Raw genomic sequence first — 23,158 nt, forward strand, 5'->3', positions numbered from 1 at the left:
AGAGATGAATGTTCCTGAAGGACAGACAAGTGCAGGGAGGGGTTCCACACGTTCTGGGAAACCTGGAAACTGTTTCCCAGGCACAGGAGACACATTGAAAATGAGACTTGATGATAATACAGCTGAAGTTGTGTTCAAACATAAATATCCATCCCCTCTAACTGGTCTTAGTTGGATTTTTAATGCTGACCATCAGCACCTTTTTGCTTGTAAATATTGTCTGTTCAAATGCAGCGCTGCATTGTTAAGGCAACATGGACCCTTCTGATTATTATTATTATTGTGAGAGTGTGTGGTGGTTATTCAATTTCAGTCTATTCTTGTCAGTAGGCAGAATTGTATTGTGTCATTGTTGTTCAGACAGCAATTGTTATTATGATTCATTAGAAAAAGGGATTCAGGTTATAAATGTATTATAATAATAATGATTCCTTTTATTGACATTTCCCAAGCATAGAACACAAAGGGCTTTCCAAAGGAGCAAAATACATGAAACAACAGGGTATAGTATATTAATTTAAATAAAACAGTGTGAAAACAAGGCTGAAAAACAATATGGTAAAACATTAAAACATCTAAAGATCATGTCCAAATACTGAAATGTTTATAACACATGATGTATAATTACAGTGAGGGGAGGAATGTGAGGACGTGAGTGTGAGAGTGTAAAGAGAAGATTTTCATATTTAGGTGGAACTGCACATCTTTTGGAAATCAGACTTTTATTATAGTGTACGATCGATTCCCGTGTGTTTCACCAGCTCAATCATCTGTAAAAATGTCCTGGAAAAGTCCTGGACAAGGATCTTCATGAAAAAGAGGAAACCCTGAGAAGGGAAGGCTGGTCATGGATCAGCGGGTGTTACAAGGTTGACCACAGCAAGAGAGAAATGCTGCAGTGATGTAGTTTGATGTCTGATCGCCACAAACCTTTTCCATTTAAAGGAGTTTAGGTCTTTGGGTCAAAAACCTCTCTGTAATAGCCAAAGTGTGTTAAAAGTAATGGGAAAGAGCCTCACTAATAAATAATAAATTAATTTATAAACTCTATTTAGACTTAAGATTGTGCAGGTGAAGGCTGTGAGATGAATAAAATACTTTATATATAAAACAGTTTTTTATTACAGGCTTAAAGACTTGAACTGAGTATGAATCGAGTTTAATTAAAGTTTGAAAAACCTTTAATACAATTGTTGGAAATGGTTTATTTCATCAATTATTTAAATAAAAGACTGAGACTGAAGCAAAGCTGAAACGAAAGTTGAAGATGTATGATTGAGAGTTAAAAGGTGTAAAGTTGTGTTGGATGTAATATAAAACACAAAAAGACGACCTGTGTCCCACACATAAAACCATGATTTGTGAAGGAACAACCTTGTTAAATGTAACAAAAATAAGGAGAATATATTTAATCAAAGTGGGATTCAGCCATTCAACTCCAAACTTTTTAAAGAGGATGTTACATGTTTATAATTAAACTCAGAGACAGTTTGTTCTTCAGTGAAACCTTTCCGATAAATAAAAACCCTGTCCATGAAAAAGTCCCCCTCCTCTTCTCGATCCACCTTTGTATTTCCATTGACCTCGTTCTTATTGTAGTGTGAATAAAAATCGTTTTCCTCAAAGCGTCATGACACTTTTTAAACTTACCCCTCTCCTTTTCATCTACCCAGGATCCTCCTCCCTCAGAAATGGATGACTCCTTGCCAGCTGGTTGCAGCCTCCATGTTCCCATGGAGCTGGAGTTCACCACTTCCTGTTTCCCTCGTAGCCCAGCGCCTCAGAAAAGCCACGGCCTTGTCTACGTGGATTGAGCCGGTCGGTGTCACAGTGACTGTAGTATCATATTGTGATTCATTCTGTAATCCGCGCTGGTGAAATGTGTTTTCTTTTTTATTCTGATAAGCTTATTTCCCCTGAAGCACTTGTTTGTTTCTGTCACTTATTTGTTATGTCCCTGTCCCTCAGGGTCCCTTGATACTTCCTGTTAGAAGTTTTGTGATCAAGTACTTGTTTAGTCTTTAACACTTATTTTAAGATGTGTAGGATAATAATGTATAGGTCAATTCCAAGTCTTAAATATGTTGGGTTTTTTTTGTATTTGGTTTTGCATGTGAGCGACATGTGAGCAACACTTCCATGGGTTGTCAAAGCATCTTATTGGTAAGAAACTTAATTGTAATTGTGATTCCACATTTTGTTGTTTTTCTTATGTCGAAGTGTCAAATAAAATTCCAAACTGGTTTAAAGTGTTTCTGAAGAAGCACAGATTTAATTGTTGTAAAGTTTTGGACGAGAATTAAATGTATCTACACAGATTTCCCTGACTTTTGTTAAACCGTGTTTCTAGATCCTGCACGTCAACAGGTCATGAGTCTCTCATTCCCACCCTGTGTGTTATTTTAATCAGATGTAGTTATTCATCATTTCCCACTTCAATAAGAAGAGCAAAGAAAAGGAACTGGACAGCTTGGGTTTGCGGAGTAAGCAAGAATCTGGTGTTATAAGTGTCATAGTTATTATTTATTGAAATATGAGGACACTTTCAATAAGCCTCAGAGAGACAATCCCATGACCTGGACGTGAGGTGATGAGCAGGAAGGAATAAAGCATAATGATGTATCTTGTCTCCATGTGTTGACAAAGTACATGATCATGTGACTGCACAAATATCACTGCTGTTTACGTCCTTGTTTAAGTATTTATTCTGCTTCAGAGTCTGTTTTTGTTGCGCTCGATCTTTACGTTGTTTATTTCTGGATTTCAAACCGCCTCTTCACTCCTTCCTCAAGCTTTGATAAACCTCTTCCCCAACAAGCTTCTCTTGCAGGACTTGTTCAAAAACAAAACATGCAGTCAAGTAAGGACTTGGTCATTGACCTCAGCCGTCACCGCTGCCCGCTCGTGGCGTTCACCTCTGTGTTACAGGAAGTCCGGGGGCAGCTGCAGAGTCTAAACACACTTTCATAATGTGGGTGAAACAGAGATTCCCTGTTTATGAAGATCATCAGCAGGTGAAGCTCAGAATCAGCAGACGTGAATCAGCAGAATCCAAAGGTAAACAAATAAACACCACAGGTTGTTGTGGGAGGGAAGTGTTGAGGGACAGAAAGGTAACGACTGTGGGAAACTCCACATGAGGATCATTTATGCTTCTGTGTTTTAGAAGAATTAGAAAAACAAGTTTCATTTAGCAGGAGCAGTCAGAGCTCACAGGATGCAGTCTTTGGTATAAGAGCAAATTGGACAGAACTATGATGCAGGTTGAGACTGGATAAGGGAAGGTCATGTGGTTCGAACATCTTCCAAACCTACTTGCTTCAATACAATACTGTGTTCAATTCACAGACCTGCATCACCAGTGAAAAGAAATTCAACTGGGGGGATTTTTCTTTTTCTTTTGAAAGCTCATTTTTTCTGCTCCGAACCCGCATCACGTGTGGAAAACAAAACAAGAACATGCTACAGTAAACAAATTTATTTTGGCGCGGACACCTCACGTCATGTAACACGTAGATGGGAACTCAGAGACGCAATAAATTACCTTCATTTATAAGCGTAACCAGTGACATACTGTACATCAAAAAGGTAAAAGCACTGTAAAAAATGAAAGGCTACAAAAACGTTGAACGTGAAATGGAACCCTTACACAGCAACGTTTAAGAAACAGATGTTCGAATGCCAGCAGACACAGATGGAAATTAATATTCTTAAGTGATTCCTTTTTGATTTTAGTGTCTCACGACATAATTTAAGTACTGCTCAAAACAAATAAAAAATAATAATAATAAAACACTGTACACACATCAAAGAAAGCAAACCAGAGGGATCATCTTTTTTTTTTTTTTTTCAATTAGTTGATTTCATTTTGTAGGAAATCATTGCTTTGCAATTTATGCTTCATCACAGTTCTCTCCCATATTACCACATGAATGTAAACACCTGGTGAATTATTCTTTTTTAAATTTTTTACAACATTATTACTTTATATATATATTTGTACATATTTTCATTCACATCTGCACGGTTAGCTAGCATGGTGATGAAATAAGGCAAGACTCACAGAACTGTGACATCACAAATCTTTTTTTTTGTTTTGTTTTTCTTCTTTTATAATACTGATTATTATGGTATTTGTCATTTCCTTCTGTTCTGCAGCAGGCTTTGGTCTTTCCGGACAAAGGCAGGGTCGATCCTTCTCCACAATCTCACTTTTGTTTTGTTCCAGTTTGAATGAAATAATGAAAAGAGGAGGGGGGGAGAGGGTTGTTTTTTTAGCAAGAGAAATGGGTTATAAATACAATTGTTTCAGCCGACGTTATGAACTGAATTTATTTAACACTGGTCGTTCTGAGGTACATAGTGTAAGATGATTTCGGGGGCAGGCGGAGTAAGAAAGTGGGGGGGGGGACCACAAGGTGACCATGACTAGCAAATGACTTCATTACAAGAGGAAAAAAAAGAACATTGTACTTTTTTTTATTGGCCTATTTTATCATTTTTGTTCATTAAATATTCAGTTTTTAGACCTTTTCTTCTTTTTTTTTTACCATCCGTTCTCAGTCTTTTCAGTCAGGTCAAGCTGCCGCGGCAAAAAAAGAAAACGACGACGACGATGGCAGGAAAGAGTCTGAGGCTCCGGTTTGTCTTTACAGTACCAGCAGCAGCTCCGAGCCGAGGGTTAGAGACCAGAGCTCGGCCACCGCTCCGCTCACGAAGCTGCGTGAGAGATGAAGAGCGTCTTCTTCTTTTCTCACCACAGAAAAAAGCCTCTCGCTGTGTCACCGGTGCTCAAACACACGAGGGTTGTTGTCTCTCTCGGCCGCTGCCAGTCGTGATAGTCCGTGCTCGTGCAGACGAATAGATGCCATCTCGTGGTGTAAATGCAAATGCAGTGTTCATTTCAAGAGTTCTTTTTTTCCCCCTTTTTTTCTTTTAGTATTGTCTTTTTCTGTGGGGTTCAGAAGCGGCTCCTCCTTTTTTTTTACGTTTTTCAGTTTTATGTTTTTTAGAATAAAGGGATCCACATGCTGTTTTTCTGCACATTATCATACTCTGTGCACGTGTGTCCGTCCGGATCGGAACTTGAATAGTTCAATATAAACAAGAGTTTCTAACCCACTCGCTCTTTGTCCTCCAGGTCAGCGCCCGGTCAAAGTCGGAGCTGCTAGGTTCGTTAGTGAAAGAGTTGTTTGTGCCGCGGCAAAACTCTCGTGGCGTCCGCACAAGCTGCATTCTGGGTAGCACAGTCCCCCTCCTAAGCCCTCTTGGCGTGGAGCATCTCGATGAGCAGGTTGTTGCAGGGCACGTCGCCGTTCAGGTGCTTGTAGTAAAGGTATTCTTCGGCCTGCAGGCTGATGGCCCGGATCTCAGGCAGCCGGAGGAGCAGCTGGCCGAACTTGTCCGTCTGCTGCGGGTAGTTGCACATGACGTAGTCCAGCAGCGCCGCGTTGACCTGCTCCTGGACGCTTTCTACGAGGTGGAAGTTCTCCAGGTTCTTCACGTCTACGGGAGGAAGAGAGAGAGAGGTCAGACAAGTCAACAATCTCTGTGGGGAAGACAGTTCTGACAATCACAATTAGAAAGAACTCAGGAGAGCTCATCGTCCACCAAGGCCCAAATATCAACCTGAGACTTTTACATTGTCACACGACCTTGAATCTGGAGACAAATCAAGTCGTTTTACGTTACAGACATATTGAGGTTAGAGTAATTAATATTACAAGTTGAATTCTGTAGTTGCGGCTGTTTTTTTTTATTTAAAAGAGGACTTCAAAATGCAGCACATGATGAAATATCCCTCCCTCCTCCCTTCATCTCCTCTGAATCCTCTCTGGAGACTGTGATGTTGAGGGAATCAGGTAAAGGCGTGAAAAAAAAAAGAGCTTCTCCTCCTGAGAGACTCATTCCCCAGGAGGCAACGAATTATGTAGGGCAGAGTTACAGTCGTATTAGCGCCACAGCTGCTCCTTAACCTAACGCCTTCAAAAATCCAAATCCAAACATGACAGAATGTGATATAATCCCTGAAAAAGGCCTCATACAGAACCAGCCTCATGGAAGAGACTCAAACTGATAGAAGGCACATGGGAAGTTCTTTTTTTTCACGACTAATTCCTTGTGCAAAATGCATTTGCATCTTTCTGAAATCCGACCTCTCTGCGCAGCTATAAGCACTTTTCCTTGACCATAATAAGCTCACTGGGGGTTTGAGCAGATTATTGCAAGACAAGACAAAAAATTGCTAAATGGATAATGGTGGACCCAGAGCTTGTCATGATTATGAAGCGTGTGTGTGTGAGTGTGGGGTGTGTGTGTGTGTGTGTGTGAGTGTGGGGTGTGTGTGTGTGATCTTTTATTAAATTGTTTGACCCCAAGTCGAGTGGTGTGCTCACAGTGGACTAATGTGGAACGACCACAAGTCTCTATAGTTCACAGATGCCAGTCCATGGAAATACTCACAATATTTATTTGTCTCATACATAGTACCCCTGTCCTGCAACCCCCCCACCTACACACACACACCCACACACACACACACCCACGAACCCCATCCACTCACCCAGAGCATTAGGAAGAAGGAGGGGGAGATAAATCAGCAACTAATGAGGTCTAGAGAATGAGAAGCAGGTCCTTCAAGGCACTTCCATCCATGATGCACTCTACCATGCTATTGCAATCTGTTTGCATGTGTGTGTGTGTCTGTCTGCTCCTGTGTTTGCGTGTGTGTGTGTGTGTGTGTTGAGCTGAATCTCGGCGCGTGTGCGTGCTCACCCTGACCCCTGGGTGACACGACGGGGGGGCTAAATAAGGCCAAGAAGAGGGCAGGAAAAAGGGAGAGGGGGTGTGGCCTGGGACAAAAGAGAGCCTCCTGATACAAACATGACTTGGTGCTTTTTCCGGCTGCCACTCAGCTGCCTGACCCCCTATCACACCCCTGAACCAGCGTTAACACTACCGAGCCCACTGAGGAGCAGTGATGCCCCCCCCCCTTACGTAAGCTCCAACCCAGTCGAGTTTCGGGCTCCAGGCCGAGCCCACTGACGTCCTACGCAGGTCAACGAGCTGGGAAGAAGAGGCTGGTTCTGATCTGCACAAGTCATTAATGAAGAACAGCGAAGAAAGTTACTCAAAATGGTGGAGAAGGTTTTTCTTTCGTGTTCTACTGAAGAGTCTTCATCTGTCCGTCGCACCAACACCTCCGATTCTTTTTATTTCATTCAGATGTAATATTTTCATTTAAGTGCTCAAGTTAAATGTTTTGTAAATGCTGTGTCAGAGCCACTATGCCAAGAATAACTCTCCTATATGTTCTGGATACTAAATAGAAATGTCAATAGCAAAATATTGTGAAGTCTCAAGTGTTAAAAGGCATTTGGTGCGTGATCAAACTCTTAGGCTTGTCCTCTTATTCTTGCTTTTATAAGGGTTTTATGTCCTTTTTAAAACAGACAACTTTTTCAAATTTAAAATGTATTATATTTATATAAACTTGGACTGAGCTCATGTATTGTTAAATGAAAAACAAACAGTGATAATAATAGCAATTGTAAGTAATCATCAACTGGCAACGCCGAGCTCTGGCTCTTTTAATTTTGTAAAATAAAAGAGCAAGTCAGGTTGAATTGTATCGAGTCGAAAAGAGTAAATTTTGATATTTTCTTTCTTTACAAAAAAAAATACACAAGTTGTGATCTCAGTGTCATATCTTCACTCCTGGTGCTGACTTATAAAATAGTTTTTTGGAATACAATATATTTTATTAAGCAGAGTAATTTCTGCCATGAAGTCATTACAGTCTTTAGCGTTAGACCCACTGCAGTCATTGTATTGAATATAGGACAGATGTATTACAGGGCTAGAGCTTCAAACTCAAGGCTGAAGAGAAATAAGAACATTGATTATGTTGTGTTGGGAAATTCTGTTTTAAACAGAAAGAGCTCAGTCTCTGGAGAATTAAGGACTTATGTACTTTTTTGGAAATGAATAATGTTTTATTTCGATATAGAATAAAAGAACAAGAGTTTTTTTTGCATTGCAGAGATTGTCAAAATCAATCGTCTCTGATGCTTAATAATCCTGTGAGGGATGTGGGGGAATCTTCTGCGTTTGATTTTGTTAAATTTGCAGGAACACGACAAGGTGAGATCACAGCAGAAAATAAAAATAAAAATGTGAGGTGTTGCCATGGTTTCTAAGACCACGTGTGTGTGTGTGTGTGTGTGTGTGTTTGTGTGGATGATGGGGGGGAAACTACAGAGAATTCGTGCCCAATATCTCTGTCAAGCTAATTAGGGGAAAGTGAGGCAAAAAGACAGCATTTTAATTGCTAATTATTACCAGAGCCCCTTTTGAAAAAATAATGAATCAGGGCTTCCAAAAAAAAGAAAAAAATAATATACACAAATGACAATAGCTTGAAATCTACTTCCGACTGCAGGAGCCAGTGGACGACTAAAGAAAGGAGACAGATCAGGTTAAGGATTAATTTTTTTCGGTTAATCTAATCAGACAATCATTCAAGGGTCCAATAAACATAGAGAGACGCAAGAGTTAATGGGAAATAAAAAAAAAGCGACAGCAACAGAATAAACAATTGATTAATGATTCATAGACAGTGTCAGGTCGGAGTATTAAGTGTGCTAAGAGCTCTCTCCTGTTCCTTCAACAGCTACACCCCCCCACCCCCCCCCCTGCCTACATCTCATCGTTCAGTCACTGTGGGACTAATTATCAACTTTTTTTTCCCCCACATAAAACAGCCACAGTTCGTTGCAGCGCCGCGTCCGAATACTCAAATGGAAACCCCGAGGTCCCACGGAATACATTGTTTCATTTGACGGGCGATCATGCTGAAGCCAGCGACCTAATGCAGCACACACACAAACACACACACACATACACACACACACACACACACACACACAAACACACACACACACACACACACACACACACACACACACACACACACACACAGATTCATTCTCTCTTTTACAGAACCCCCTGAAATCACTGCTGTGCTTTTTAATTAGACTAGATCCTGGCTCTGCTGTGAGAGAGAGAGAGAGTGAGAGAGAGAGAGAGAGAGAAAATGTATGTGTGTGTGTCTGTTTGTGTGTGTGTGTGTGCGCCTGTCTGCATATGTTTTTACACTCTTTGACCGCCCCTTACAATCAGCCTGCTCCAGGGACAAACTCACATCCATAGCATTTAGACGCACACTCATGCAAACACGGCTCCATTATTTCACTCTGATCTCGGAGACGCCTCACCGAGTGGACACTGGGTTGGAAAGAAAAAAAGCTTATGGCTTCACTCGGTGTCAAAGTTCACCTGTGATTGCAAAAGCAAGCAGGCCTCACTTCTTTTATGGCGGTTAAAAGCCAAAGAGGTGAAAAAGAATTGCATTGTACAGTTGACCAGAGACTATGATTGGAGCAGGACTGCGTGACATATAGTATTGAAAAATGTTGACCCTCATCAATGCTGCTAAAAACTTTAGTCCTGATGATGTTTTCCTACACTTGACATCTATTGCACTTCTGTCCGTCCTAGGAGAGGGATCCCTCACATGTGGCTCTCTCTGAGGTTTCTACGTATTTTTACCTGTTAAAAGGGTTTTTAGTAGTTTGTCCTTACTCTTGCTGAGGGTTAAGAACAGAGGATGTCACACCATGTTAAAGCCCTATGAGACGAATTGTGATTTGTGAATATGGGCTATACAAATAAAATTTGATTGATTGATTCATGATACAGTCAGATATTCTAGTATAGACATATCTGTTTGCAGTGTAAGTCAACAACTCAACTTAAAGTTCAGAGACAATTGTTTACACTTGATTAATTTCACGTTTGCAAGGTGGAAAGTTTGATTTGTGTTGGATTTAGTCTCATAGGTAACAAATGGCCATAGTCCCCTTTGATTTGCATTATTTTACTGCGTATGTACTATATTTATTTTAAAAAATACTTTTGCGTTATCACACAATACTTTAAAACAACATATTTCGATCGTTTTTAGATAATTTTTGACTCTAAAGATCTTGTTTGCATGAATTTGGAACCCACCTGCTCGTGACCTCTCCCCACTCCAACCCAGTCACACTATTTCCACATAAAACCGACACCGGTTTCCAGACACGTCTTCCTAACATGGCTGCCACAGTTCTACATGGCAGAATGACACCATGTTCTCTCACCATCACACTGTTTTAGTGCCTCAATCAATAAACCTCTCGGTCACATGCTGCCAATCCACCCTGTCTCTCAAACTTCATATGTTTCCTGCCGAGTCCAAAAACAACACATAAAACTCACCGGGTCATAAACGGTTATTGAGTCAAGTGCTGTCAGTAAAGTCGGCCAATTAAACGTGAGTGAAAGACAAACTGGTCACTTCCTGTGTAGGCGTGGAATCATTGGCCGGCCTCTTCCAATGGGAGCTTTCACAGGCGTTTATACAGGCCTATCAAAGCTGAGGCAACTTTTACTACAGCAGCCGCGCTTCAAAGGGCGAGAAGTTGAACCCGCTTCCAAGCCAAGTCCTCTTTATGGCTCCCTACTGGATTGTTATCAAGTCAACACGGCTATTTCTCTCATTATTAATCTGCCGCGCAGCCCGGCTTCAATCAGTGACAGGGTGGGGGGGGCGCTGAGCCGAGAGAACCCAATCACCTTTGACTCTGAAAAGACCAAGAGACGACCAAGGACTTGTCAACTGGTAGAGCTACGTGTTCACTAGGAAAACGTGTGTGTGTGTGTGTGTGTGTGTGTGTGTGTGTGTGTGTAGTGTAGTGTTAAAAAAACAGGCCAGCCAAGGCAATCAAAGCAAATAAGGTCCAAGGTGCAAAGGGGCAATGGCCGCACGGTCAATGCTATCACTTCTGTTATCGGACTGACGGAGCGCTGTCGTGATGTGTAACTTGGGTTGTGTGTCAGCTTTTCTTTTCCTCAGTTTATCCTTACAACACCATAAAGTCACGGAGTACACACACACACACACACACACTGCAGCTACACACAGCTTCACAAACACACCTGGGCTCCTGTGAAAACACTCCACTCACAGCATTTCACGTGGAAGTGTGCATTATTTATTTATTTCTATATCCTCCCCACCGCTCCCCCTTTAACAGGAGACTCCCCTTCCCCATTAGAGTAACAGCCCCCCCCCCACACACACAACCCCACCACAGCTCCCTGGAGCTCTCCGCTTCCTTGTTTTCCTCCGAAGTCCCGTTTGGGGAATTCCCTTTCTCCGATGTGATGCCTGCGCGTTAGAGGCGAGTTACGAAAAAGAAAAAACGAGTTGTACGCTTCTTAACATTTAATGGGGGCTTCTGTGAGACTCGATAGGCCGGGTTAAGAGGATAACAAGCATCATAACTCTCCTATCACGGACTACAAGAAGAGACGTTGTGATATCAAACCCTCTGGAAGGAGAGAATCGTGGCGTCGCAGACATTTGAACAATTAACAATGAGAAAAGGCTACAGATGGAAAAGTAAAATACACTGAACTCCTGAAAGGATCTGGGCGTTGGGGGTAGGATTGTTCATCTGTTCATCTAGCCTATTTCCATTCATTTATCCATCAATTGTAAAATATTTTTACAGAATATTCCAATTGTTTGGCTAACTATTTATATCTCTGGCATTGCATTAGTGTTTTTTTACAAACTTTTTCTCATCTTATTCTACAGAACAATGCCACGTGCACTCTCTCATGTGTGGAGACATTTCACCCCATCCAATGTAGAAGGAAAGGCTGTGTACATTTGCAAATACTGTGCAAAGACCCATGTTAAGAATGACACAACGATGCAGAAGCATATAGTCAAGTGCCCAAAGTTTCCTCAGGGCTCAAATCAGCCTATGACAAAACAAAATGTTTATATTTATGTCTGTATATGTCAAGGTAAATACAGTTAGTATAAATTACCCACAACATTTCCAGTTTATTCCCGTTAATTCCTGTTAATTCCCGTATATTCCTGTATATTCCCGTTAATTCCCGTTAATTCTCATGGAAAGTTTCCAACTTTGAATATTCCCGGAATTTGCAACCCTAGTTGGGGGGTGTAGAGGTGTCAGACGCTGTTCAACCATCTAACGAGCTGCGATGGAGAACACTGGTGTCCTGAGGCGATGGACACGAGAGGTCAGGTCGTGGTTAAATGCCTCATACAGCGTTTGTGATTCTTGTTTTCACGTGTCAAACATTTATTTTTGTGGAAAGCTTGGATGACATTCAACCTTCTGCACGTTTTTCAACATAACCCAACATATAGCCCCCCCACCCACCCTCCCAACCCTTCTGAATCTATTCAGAGTGAAAGGATCTCAGCCTTTACACTGGGTTTACAAAGGGCTCATTAGGCCCCTGAACAGTGACCCTTCATCTTGAAAAGTGACCCTTTACTTCCCCGGCACACGGTAGCATACTGTGGCTACATGCCCTCCAGCTAACACACAGCCCGATGTCCAGAGGCCAAATATCCTCGGCGCTAACAATGCATAATAATAACCGTCTGGCTGCTCCCGAAAACCGGCCACCAATGGGCTGTGAGCTGTTGTCAGCGTGTCAGAATAAAGCATGAGGGCTCAATTTGCCCGGCGCCTCATCAAACCCTCCCTTCAGCCACTCGGGGGGGCAGACGTCAGGCGGCTATGAAAGAGAATTAAGCAGGTACGGTCCAGTTGGGGATATATTAAGTCAAATCTAAAACCTCCGCTGACCACATTGCTGTTGTTGTTAAGCTGAACAGGTAGCGGCTGGTTCGGTTCTGTCGCCCCAGGACGGGTCGGAGGGGTCGGCGGGCTGTGGCGGGCGGGGGGGGGGGGGGGGGGCGATGGAGAGAGGTCGAGAGATATGGAAAAGAGAGGAAAAAGTGCCTTAGGTCTGATAAAATAAACAAGAGAAAAGCTGCTCGGAGCAGGAAGGAGGACAAGCCTCTCTCATTGCCTATGCTGGCTGGGGGGGGGGGGGGGTGCTGGGGATTTATCCTGAGGTGAAGTGGAAAACAAATTGACATCATGTATCAGCTGGTGGCTGTTAGTTTGGACTTTTGGACTCCAACAGATGGGCACAGGCTCTAGGGTTGCAAAATTCAGGGAATATTCAAAGTTGGAAACTTTCCATGGGAATTAACGGGAATTAATGGGAATTAACGGGAATGAACTGGAAATGTTGTGGGTAATTTATACTAACTGTGTTTACCTTGTCATATACAGACATAAATATAAACATTTTGTTTTGTCATAGGCTGATTTGAGCCCTGAGGAAACTTTGGGCACTTGACTATATGCTTCTGCATCTTTGTGTCATTCTTAACATAGGTCTTTGCACAGTATTTGCAAATGTACACAGCCTTTCCTTCTACATTGGATGGGGTGAAATGTCTCCACACATGAGATAGTGCATAATGCCCAGCATCCTTCACACTACAGCAGGCCTCAATAGCCCTGCTGTAGTGTGAAGGATGCTGGGCATTATCTGTGCATTTGATGGAAGAATGCACAGTGGAGGGTTGAAATTCAACGTGCAGCGTGTGCTGCATTCCATACATCTTTAAAATAGAGTTTTGAATGATGTTTTTATTGCTCAGCGTTTAATTTGTGTAGTTTTTTTTTTTTTCAAAATTCCCAAAATTCCCGAGCTTAACTTTCCATGGAAAGTTTCCGGAAAGTGTCCGGAAATTTACCGAAAAACTTTCCGCCCCTTTGCAACCCTAGGCACAGCCAAAGATGTTAATATCAGTGCTAATTAAAGTGGGAAAGGGACAGTTCACACTTTCTCTCCTGGAACTCCGTGTGTTACTTGTTTGTTGTTTGTTTGTTGTTGTTTTTTGGCACAAGCTGTTTGTACATTGCACACACCCATAAATATCAGTCCCCTTGATTTTTAAAGATCCATTAATTGTTCTTTGAGAAATCAAAGGAAATGTTGGAAAAACGCCCTCACACGATAAAAAGAAAGTTTAAAAATCTGCTCCTGATTCGGATCCGCACCACATCTCCACAGAATGTCCTGGTTTCAGTTCGGTATTTTTTTGCGTAATCTGGCTAACTAACAAACAAACATAACTCCTGAAAGTAACAATCAGAAAAGTTATTTAAAGCCAAATATTTTCTGCTTCCAGCTTCTGTTTGATATTTTTTTAAGTGGTCTGAATATCTTTTACTTTTGGACAAACAATGTTTTTTGCTTTATTAAATATTAATTTTCTGTAGTTTCTGTTTTGTGGTTTAAAACATTTCTGCGAGTCGGCCCCATCAGCTGCCTCTCATTTCTGACGAGCCACAGACTTGCTGGGATTTAATAAAAACACACACACACACACAGCTGGGGAGAGAAGAAATCACATTGTCTCAGCATTATGAAAATCCATTTGCCAGAGGGATACTGAGAGACTTGTATCAGCAATGAACCTGGTGCTTAGTCCGTCCCCCCCCCCCCCCCTGGAGGCGGAACCAAATGCCTCTCAATGAGCCGACCTCAGACAACGCGCTGCGCCCACAGGTCCCTGCTCTCTCACCTTCCTAATGCCGACCCCCCCCCCCCCATACAGCTCCTAGACATGTAGTCTTCTGCAGCTAATGACACGAACGCATGACTGACAGGCGCGAGTGTAAAACGACGACAATGCAGCAGACACACAAAGTCCCTGTGTTGGTTGTAATCTGTGGAAATTATCTGTGAGAAGAATTCAAATGAATTAGAAATCAATATGGCTGAACCTGGGAGGTGACTCTTCAGGCTCCTCCCACTTCTCTGTACCTGTCAGCACATAATGAGTGTGTGTGTGTGTGTGTGTTTGTGTGTGTGTGTGTGTGTGTGTCCATTTGTATCCACGCCTGCACGTGAACCTCGTTTACATTCAGTGCACTTTTGAACCCCTCGGCTAATTACACCCGGGGTTTGTTTGGTGGTGGAGGGGGGGCTGGGGGGGGGCGTGGGGAACGAAGGGGCACGTCAACCCTTCTTGTTTATGATAAAGTGACAGAAAATCATTGGGGGGGTCAAGTACACCCCCCCACCAGCCCTCCGCTGCCCCCCCCGAAAACTCCTGCAGCCAGTACAGGAGGCGCCCGGTGTGGGACCCCCCCCCCTCCCTTTAATGAGACCCTTAAAGGGGGGGGGGGGGTCTCCCTGTCAATAGATTTCTCTCATTCTTTCGCTGACAAATTTGAATTAATAATTCAGCACCAAACGCCTGGGGATGTATATTTTTCAGCTTGAAAGACAGTTAATCCATAGCGTCACTTCCCCCCCCCTCTCTCCCTCTCTCCCTCTCTCACTTCTCTCACTTCTTTCTCCCTCCACCCGACTCTCTCTTCCTCCTCCTCGTTGGGCTCCCTCTCTCATGTGATGAAGCGGGCGGGTCGAGTGACTGACTGAAGAGAGTTAGTGATGCCCCACGTTCTCCACATCTTCAAACCACAAAACACTTGAAAAAAAAAGAAGATGTTGTGGAGTGTGTGTGTCTGTGTTTGTGTGTGATTGTTTGTGCTCTGCAGCAAACTGGGGTTTGAGAATTTTAACCAGTTTTATTGAAATATTTTTAAGAGGATAAGGGAAAATGAGTGTGTGTGCTAATGCATCCTCCATAACACGTTGGGAGCAATTTGTTACTGTTAAAGTAAAACTACAAAACAACACAAAACAAAGAGAACGAACAAGTTAAGGCCCTGGACTTTCAGGATAAATTGAATGGTAACTTTTTTGAGGTCAGGAGAGTGCATACCTCCATCAAGGAGGAAAGGTTCAGACAAGCTGCACCAAATTGGACCCACTCATAGATATCAGTCCCCTTAATACGCCTCATCCATGAATATGTAATACAAACATTCTTTCTTTGGCTACACCTCCATTCTTCCAAGTTTTGAGGAAATCTGTGAAGTAGATTAGTAGCATAAACCTGCTGAACAAACAAACTACCACTGGGCCGGAGCAAAAACATGTCTACTTCGAAAATCATTTATTGTCCTATTTAAGGAAATCACTGCTGTAAAGCTTATTCTTAAGGTTACTATGTTCACTGTAGAATCTTCTCCTCACTGACACAGTCTGAGACTCACAGTGTAACGCCAACAGTAGCTATGGATGTTAGTGCCAGGTGGCATCTATGCACTGTGGCAGCGAACGCAGGCCAAGAGTTGGAGTGACAAACGGCTGGTGGCAGCCAGCAATATTAGTTTACAGTATGTTCAGGTTGTGTGCACTGTATGTATGTGTGTGTGTGTGTGTGTGAGCAGAGAGCTGATGGATGAATGTCCTCCTGTGTCTCAACACATGTCGCCTCTTTGACCCTTGGTTCCAACATTTGCCAGCAGCTCTAGAGGTCTTGTTGCATGATGAAGTTTTAGATGGAGAAGCTGTGTGTGTGTGTGTGTGTGTGTGTGTGTGTGTGTGTGTGTGTGTGTGTGTGTGTGTGTGTGTGTGTGTGTGTGTGTGTGTGTGTGTGTGTGTGTGTGTGTGTGTGTAAGGGTGTGTGTGTAAGACAGTGGACTCACAGGGCATTGTCGCTTAAAATATCCTCTCGGACAAGAATGAAGGGACAAGAAAGGAGCTGTGATGATTCAGGGGTAAAGGGGTGTGGGTCACAGGGTAGGTAGGGGCTCAACGCAGGGAGAGAGAGAGAGAGAGAGGAAGAAAGAGAGAGATCGGGCGAAAGAGAGGGTGGGAGAACAAGAGACAGCGAGCCAGAGCACCTGTTGGATCATCTGTGCTTTAAAACGTTTAATCACTGTCTCTGGTTACGCCACAGCATGCACACACACATCACCTCTAAGCTCCGCTGTTCTCTGCCGGGCCAGAAGTATCTTGTAACCACATTGTCTAAAGACACACACACACACACACACACACACAGACACACACACAGAGGGCGGCTCAAAGAGCAAGGGGAAGAGGGTGTATAATCTTATAGCGGCCACCTGACTACCATATAGCTTACCAGCAGTGCAGTTAAAGCACATGCCTCTGCAATGTGCACAGTCACACAGCAACACAATAGCTGACAGTCCACATGCCAGGCAGTGCAGTGATGCCAGTGGGCTCCGGTCGGGATACGAGGGCAGCAGAGGAATTTAGAGGATTATTTTTGCTGCTGCTCTAATCGTCAGTACTTTTTTTTTTTCATTCGGATGCTTGCAAGGGCAAAAAGTCAGAGTTTGTTCTCGGGCCTGAGGAACATTTAAGGGACATTAAGGACAAAGAGAAAAACATGTTCCAAGTGTTCGAAATGGATCTAAAGTTTTTTTAAAAAAGCTTCTTGCATCACAGTCACCTGTTATCTTACTCAAACGTTATACCGCAGTGACCTCACTCCACACCTACATTTTTTAAATTGCCCGTGTAGTGGTGATTGTAGAATGATTAACACTAATGACACATCATGAGCTGTAGTGGATGTAAAGGTGTTATCATAAAGCTCTTCCTTCGCTGTGGACACTGTAGCTCCTGCTGCGACATGAAGGAGTGAACTTTACAACTTGACAAATGATTGACAGGGCGGGTGTGCAAAGCTGTGTGTGTGTGTGTGTGGGAAAGGGGGTCCATCTGATTGCATTTTTATTTTCGCACATTTGACCCACAACACACTTTACAAACCAAGGGTCCACACCACCACCCTTTGGTCTAGATCCGATTGGTGCGTGTTTACACAAGGATCTGTCTGTTTTGATGACACGCTACTACTCCCTGCTATTACATGCCACTACTATACATCTGTGCATGTGCGTGTGCAGACAGCGTGCACCCACATTTGTGTTTGTCAGGGACGGTTTCTCTTAGAGCGTAAGCAGCAAGAAAACGGAAAAGAAACAACCAAGAAAAGAGAGATCTCTGCTTGAGACAGCTCCACAGGGAGGGTTGTGTAACTCTGCTGCTGTTTGCATGTAATACTTGAGTGATGTCCAGACAGGTGCTCTGACACCATGCATTACTACGGCAGTTGTTCTTTTCTCACTGTTGTGCATCGCTCCAAGTAATAAGCTACACATCTTGCACTGGTGCCGAGAAAACCTTGACAAGAATCAGCTCAGGTTTTTCTCTCTAAGTTCACGATGTTACCGAGATGACGCTCGTTGACCCGAGAAAACGATTACAACATATCGCTGTGACTTTTTGCTTGTGGCATTAATAGGGGAGCGTGCCTATGTTCCCACAGCCCTATGTTCCCACAGCCCTATGTTCCCAAATTTCTAATATTCATTACAAAATTAGGCCCTATGTCCCTACAGTTCCCACATTTCTACCCCTGCCTGGTAGTTAAGGGTTCACCATTCCGTAGCTGGTGAACCCTAACCCTAACCCTAAACTCTCTTAAGCTCAACACCCCTAACCCTTCCAAACTCTCTTGAGCTCAACACCGCTAACCCTAACCCTAACCCTAACCCTAATTTTCAGAAAAATCTAGAATTGTGGGAACATAGGGCTGTGGAAAAATCGGGACTAATTTTTCAAAATAAATCTGGAAACATAGGGCTGTGGGAACATAGGGCTGTGGGAACATAGGGCCTAATTTTCAAAATTGTCAGTGAAAAAAAAATCCTTAGAAATGTGGGAACATAGGTCTGTGGGAACATAGGGCTGACCCCATTAATAGACGGTATCATCTACCGTGAGATAAACCCTAAGCAGCATAGTTTGGAAATAGTTTTGGTCGGACACTTTGAATACGTGTGGGTCGGTGTGGTCACGGCAAAGCTGCGCAGGGTCGAATCAAAGTGAATAAGTCATCTAAGTAATTATAAGCTGCATGAAATCACAGCCAGGGACCAGATGATCTCCTGTCAACAAATCGCTCGAATCTAGAGCGGGTGTTTCCTGCAGCACTCTGATCTCTGCACGATCTGTTCTCCGGATCTGTTTTCCTCGGCTAATGTGAGCTTGTTCTCAGCTGAGAGTCCGAGCCTGTCCTCCCGCCCCCCCCCGCCCCCCAATCCCAGACATCCCTCCGCCTTTAATTGGTGAGGAGTAGCTACCCTAGCTAGCACAGCGCTGGGACCCGAGCTGCGGCCACTGAGAATGCATTAGCATTAGCATCGCAGCGGGCGGACCTGTACATAATGATAACCTCGAGCTCTGGCCACTGGGAGAAAACCCCTGCTTGCACGCACACACACACACACACACACACACCCACAGACGCACACACACACACTGGTACGCACTCTCTGGCCCTGTCTTCGCACACGTAGTCACGTAAACAAGCAGGTGTAATGCGGCCCCAGCGGTGGGCTGCTGGACTATCGGAGGAGGAGGAAGGGGCGGGGGGGGGGGGGGGGGGGGCAACAGTTGCCGCCGCTCGGCTGAAAAGTGTGTGTAATGAACTTGAGCTCCATTGATCGGGACTGAGAGTACAGAACCGGGGGCTGTTTGTCCCAGAGGGGCTGCAGTACCGCTGCTCGGTAGCCCCCCTCATAAATGTTTGAGAGGCCTCGGCCGCTCTGGATCCACGCTACCTGGGTTCAGATGCTCCGTTACAACACACACACACACACATGTGTCCAGGTTGATGCTGATGATGGATGGATGGCGGCTCGGTGCTGCTGGTTGAGGCGGATCGATCCTTGTTTTAGTTTACTGTACCGTGTGTGAGAGGTTGTTTTTTTTGTGTGTTGACACCGGAGGAGATCAAAGCCATTTCGAGAAAAGCGCAGACGTTTGGCACTTTGTATTTTTTTTCTGTGAGAATCTATTCAGCGTGAGAGTTTCTGATAAAAAACGCTTGTTTTACACCCTCGCTTGTAAGATCTCTGGCCGTGCGCGCTGGGCTGGTATTTACCAGCATGTGCTAATTTGTTTGGCAAGCTATACCTTCCTATGCTGTACCCTTAAGCTCCAAGGCCCTTAACTGGCCCCTGAAAGCCCCCATGTGCTCCACGCATGATTGATATTACTGCAGATATCACTTAGAAAACACCTGACGTGCCGGGCAGCCCACCCGCGCCTCCTTTTGACTGCTAAGTATCAGCTGGCGGGAGGTCCTCTGCGTTATGCAGCCGGTAATAAAAGTTGAGCATTGATTTTCTGTAGCAGCTTGTAACTGTTAATGTTGAGACATCAATAGCCAAAGCAAAGCGCTGGTACCTTAATAGGAGAGCGGGAACGTGGCGGGCGCGAGCAGAGGCTGACTCTAAATCACAGAATCTATCCCGGGCCGATCGATAGGACAGTAACTGCAAGTGTCCCTCTGCTTTCCTAATGTTTTATAATAAACTGACAGCCAGTAATAAGGCCAGGGGAGAGGGAGAGATGGAGGGCAACAGTTTCTTCATAGCTCGCCCGTCTTAAATCAGCCCACATGGGAGTGGCAGAGAGGAGCAGAGGGGGAGGTGGAGGGCAGGAAGCTGCATTTTCCTCCCTAAAAAAACTTTTACAGGAGCATTTGTCTGATTGTACTCACTGCTGGGGTAGTTAGCGAGTGTATTGATGGAGGGAGGCTGAAGTTTAGGGGGGATCTGTCCTGAATTGCTTGGGCCGGGGCAGTGAGTTAAAGTGCATTAAATCCTGCTGCCAGCGTGCAGCCTGTCCGAGCCGGGCAGGAGAGCACGGCTGCACGGGTTATGACTCTCACCGGGCGTGTTGGAGTGTTGAAATTCACAAAGAGATAAAAACTCTTGCAACACAACAAGAGGAGGGTGAGAGGATTTGCTGCTGCTGCTGAATCGCTCTGCTGCAGCAGTGATCTGTTGAATCAGGCTTTGGATCGGTTTTGTTCAAATTACATTTATTTGCTGCTTAATTTTCTTAATTTTTTCCTTTTAATTTGACCTACTTAATGCATTTGTCCATTTTTAAGTTTCTCTATTTAGAACACTTTAACATTACAGAATGAAGATTAAGATTCCTATTTGATGCATATTTGAGCCTTGAGAAAAAAACAACAGAAAACAAATGTATTATTATTTAAGTATTATTAGACTTTTTTTTATCATTTATTTCTGTGTTCAAAGACAACTATAAATATTTAGAAAAATCTAGATTTTTAGGGGAGGGGCATGGTGACACAGTGGTTACCATATCAAATCCCATCTATGTGACTTAAAAACTAAAATAGCTAAAACTTTTCTTAGCCTCCATTTTTTTTATAAAAAGAATGCAACTGTGATTTATTATTACCTGACATGGTTCTTAAGTCTACAGAGTAAATCCAATAAATATGTAGACTTAGTAAGAGCAAATATGTTTTATTATGTTTCCATCCTTAGTAGTTGTTTATTCTCTCTATCTGGGTCCCATTGAAGAACAACAATAATGTGGCTCTTTTGTCACATCAGTTGTTTATCACATAAGTGTATATAGTACTGGAGGTTCTCCATTTACAATGCCCTCTCCAAACAAAGCACGCTGATAACTGGCCGTGTTTGAAACCAGATAAAGACCCAGTGTCAACAAAAGCAGCATGTAAATCCTGTAAGAATGTGATAAGAGCTTAAAAGAGAAGAAAAGAAGGTAAACTGGAGGTTGTAAATTTGAAAGAGACTTCAGAGATAATCGGGGCAGAAATGTCGAAATCCATCAGGAAACTCTGAGGTGAGGAATCAGGCGAGATACAAGAGTGAGGCTGAAGGAAGACGCAGGTCAGGGATGAGAGTCGGTGATCTTTGATTTCCCTGCCACCACCACAACTCACCGCAAAGGCTTCTTAATGACATGCCTGCAGTGCTGCCAGGTAATACCGGCGTGCCGCAGACCTGGAGCTTTTATTGCTTGATAAAGTCTGAAAGCCTCTTAGACGGCCTCATTACACGGAATTCCCAACAAAGTGGCAGCCGGCGTCAGGAGCCGACTGCTCGCCATGTTAAATTTCTTAGGCTAAAATTGAGAGAAAACAGTCGGAAGTATTAGGTTTGTTGCTCTTCCACCTGCTCCTGATGAAATGAAAGAAAAGTCATGGCGGTCAATCAAGAGGAGCTGAGTTCATCTCTGTCGCAGACAAAGTTGGAGCGACTTTTAGTTTGTTTTGTCTCTCGTGTTAAAAGGCTGCCTGGAGGAGGCTGATGGGCGGTGAAAGATTTGTTTAAAAAGTAAAAAAGAGTCCAATACTTTTCAATCAGCGCACGTTTGTCGAGCACTTTGGCAACAAGCTTCCAAACAGAGAAATGAAAAAGCACAAGGTGCAGTCGCTCCGTGCATGGATTGCTCTTTATGAACCTTACACATGTGTTTTATACTACTGCATCAATCCAGTCACTGAGTCTGTAATTTGTGGGACCCACAAATATTCGTTAAGCACGGGGGTTCGATTCCTGCGCTCACACCATGAAGTACGATTTGTGTCTGTTCTCATTTGACATTGCATGTGATCTAAAACACTTCACATGTATAAAACCTTCTTTAGATCCACTGTCTTCATATATGACTAAAGAGTCATGACTCAAATACCACGTTCAGTCACTGTCCTCAATTTGTGAGGGATGATGCAACGTCCTCTCACAAGCCAAGTGTGGACATGTCACTAACCCTGCATGTAATAACTTAAGGTCAGTTTATAAGACACTTTTTGCATTATTATATTGTTAATAATCTATTACATAGATATATTATCTAGATCTTTAATGTCTGTTCTTTCTATGAGTGTACTTCTATGGTTCTTTTGTACTTGTTTGTTTTATGGTTGCCACTTACAATACTTACAGGACAGGTTCAATTTATAAAGCTACATCTACTCTGTCATTTTAAACCAAGTTCCATTTAACCACATTTTACATCTGTGAAATAAAGGTTTTATCTCCTGATCCTGATTCCCGGTCCCTTAAGGGCAGGAGAAGGAGCTTCCCCTGTTGGCCCGAGCATAACAACCCCTGCACACGATGACCACACTTTATTTGTGTATTGATTGGGTCAAACATACACCATGACTCACTTCTGTTCACTAACAGCCCAGCAGAACGATTGGCGCCCCCACTGAAACCAAGAGGGGAAAGAATGTCCTTATTATCTTGCTTTTAATTATGTTGTGAAGCATTGTGCCAGTTATATGCTCCATTATTTGGCCCTTGCATTGGTCTCAATGGGTGTAAATATTGAGTAGTCGTCAACTTCCAACGTTAATCAATCCCCGGCCGAATTCTAAATGATTTGGTTACTTTCAGGAAATTAATATTTGCCAGGTTTTATGCGAGAAGAGGGAGGTGGGAGCAGG

The 23,158-nt window shown here is 43.3% G+C and overlaps 2 protein-coding genes across 2 annotated transcripts in view; one reads left to right on the plus strand and one right to left on the minus strand.

Annotated features, from left to right (window-relative positions):
- The window catches only part of LOC133011002 (adhesion G-protein coupled receptor D2), an 83,945-nt gene extending 82,118 nt beyond the window's left edge, over positions 1-1,827 (plus strand). The window contains exon 24 of the mRNA XM_061078677.1: positions 1,674-1,827. Coding sequence (XP_060934660.1) covers positions 1,674-1,814 — 141 coding nt within the window. The 3' untranslated portion in view covers positions 1,815-1,827. The remainder of the gene's footprint in view (positions 1-1,673) is intronic.
- A 1,636-nt stretch (positions 1,828-3,463) lies between these two features.
- Positions 3,464-23,158, minus strand: part of nr5a2 (nuclear receptor subfamily 5, group A, member 2) — a 70,044-nt gene continuing 50,349 nt past the window's right edge. The window contains exon 7 of the mRNA XM_061077609.1: positions 3,464-5,505. Coding sequence (XP_060933592.1) covers positions 5,258-5,505 — 248 coding nt within the window. The 3' untranslated portion in view covers positions 3,464-5,257. The remainder of the gene's footprint in view (positions 5,506-23,158) is intronic.

Source organism: Limanda limanda, chromosome 9 (assembly GCF_963576545.1).
Source record: "Limanda limanda chromosome 9, fLimLim1.1, whole genome shotgun sequence".
Taxonomy (NCBI): domain Eukaryota; kingdom Metazoa; phylum Chordata; class Actinopteri; order Pleuronectiformes; family Pleuronectidae; genus Limanda; species Limanda limanda.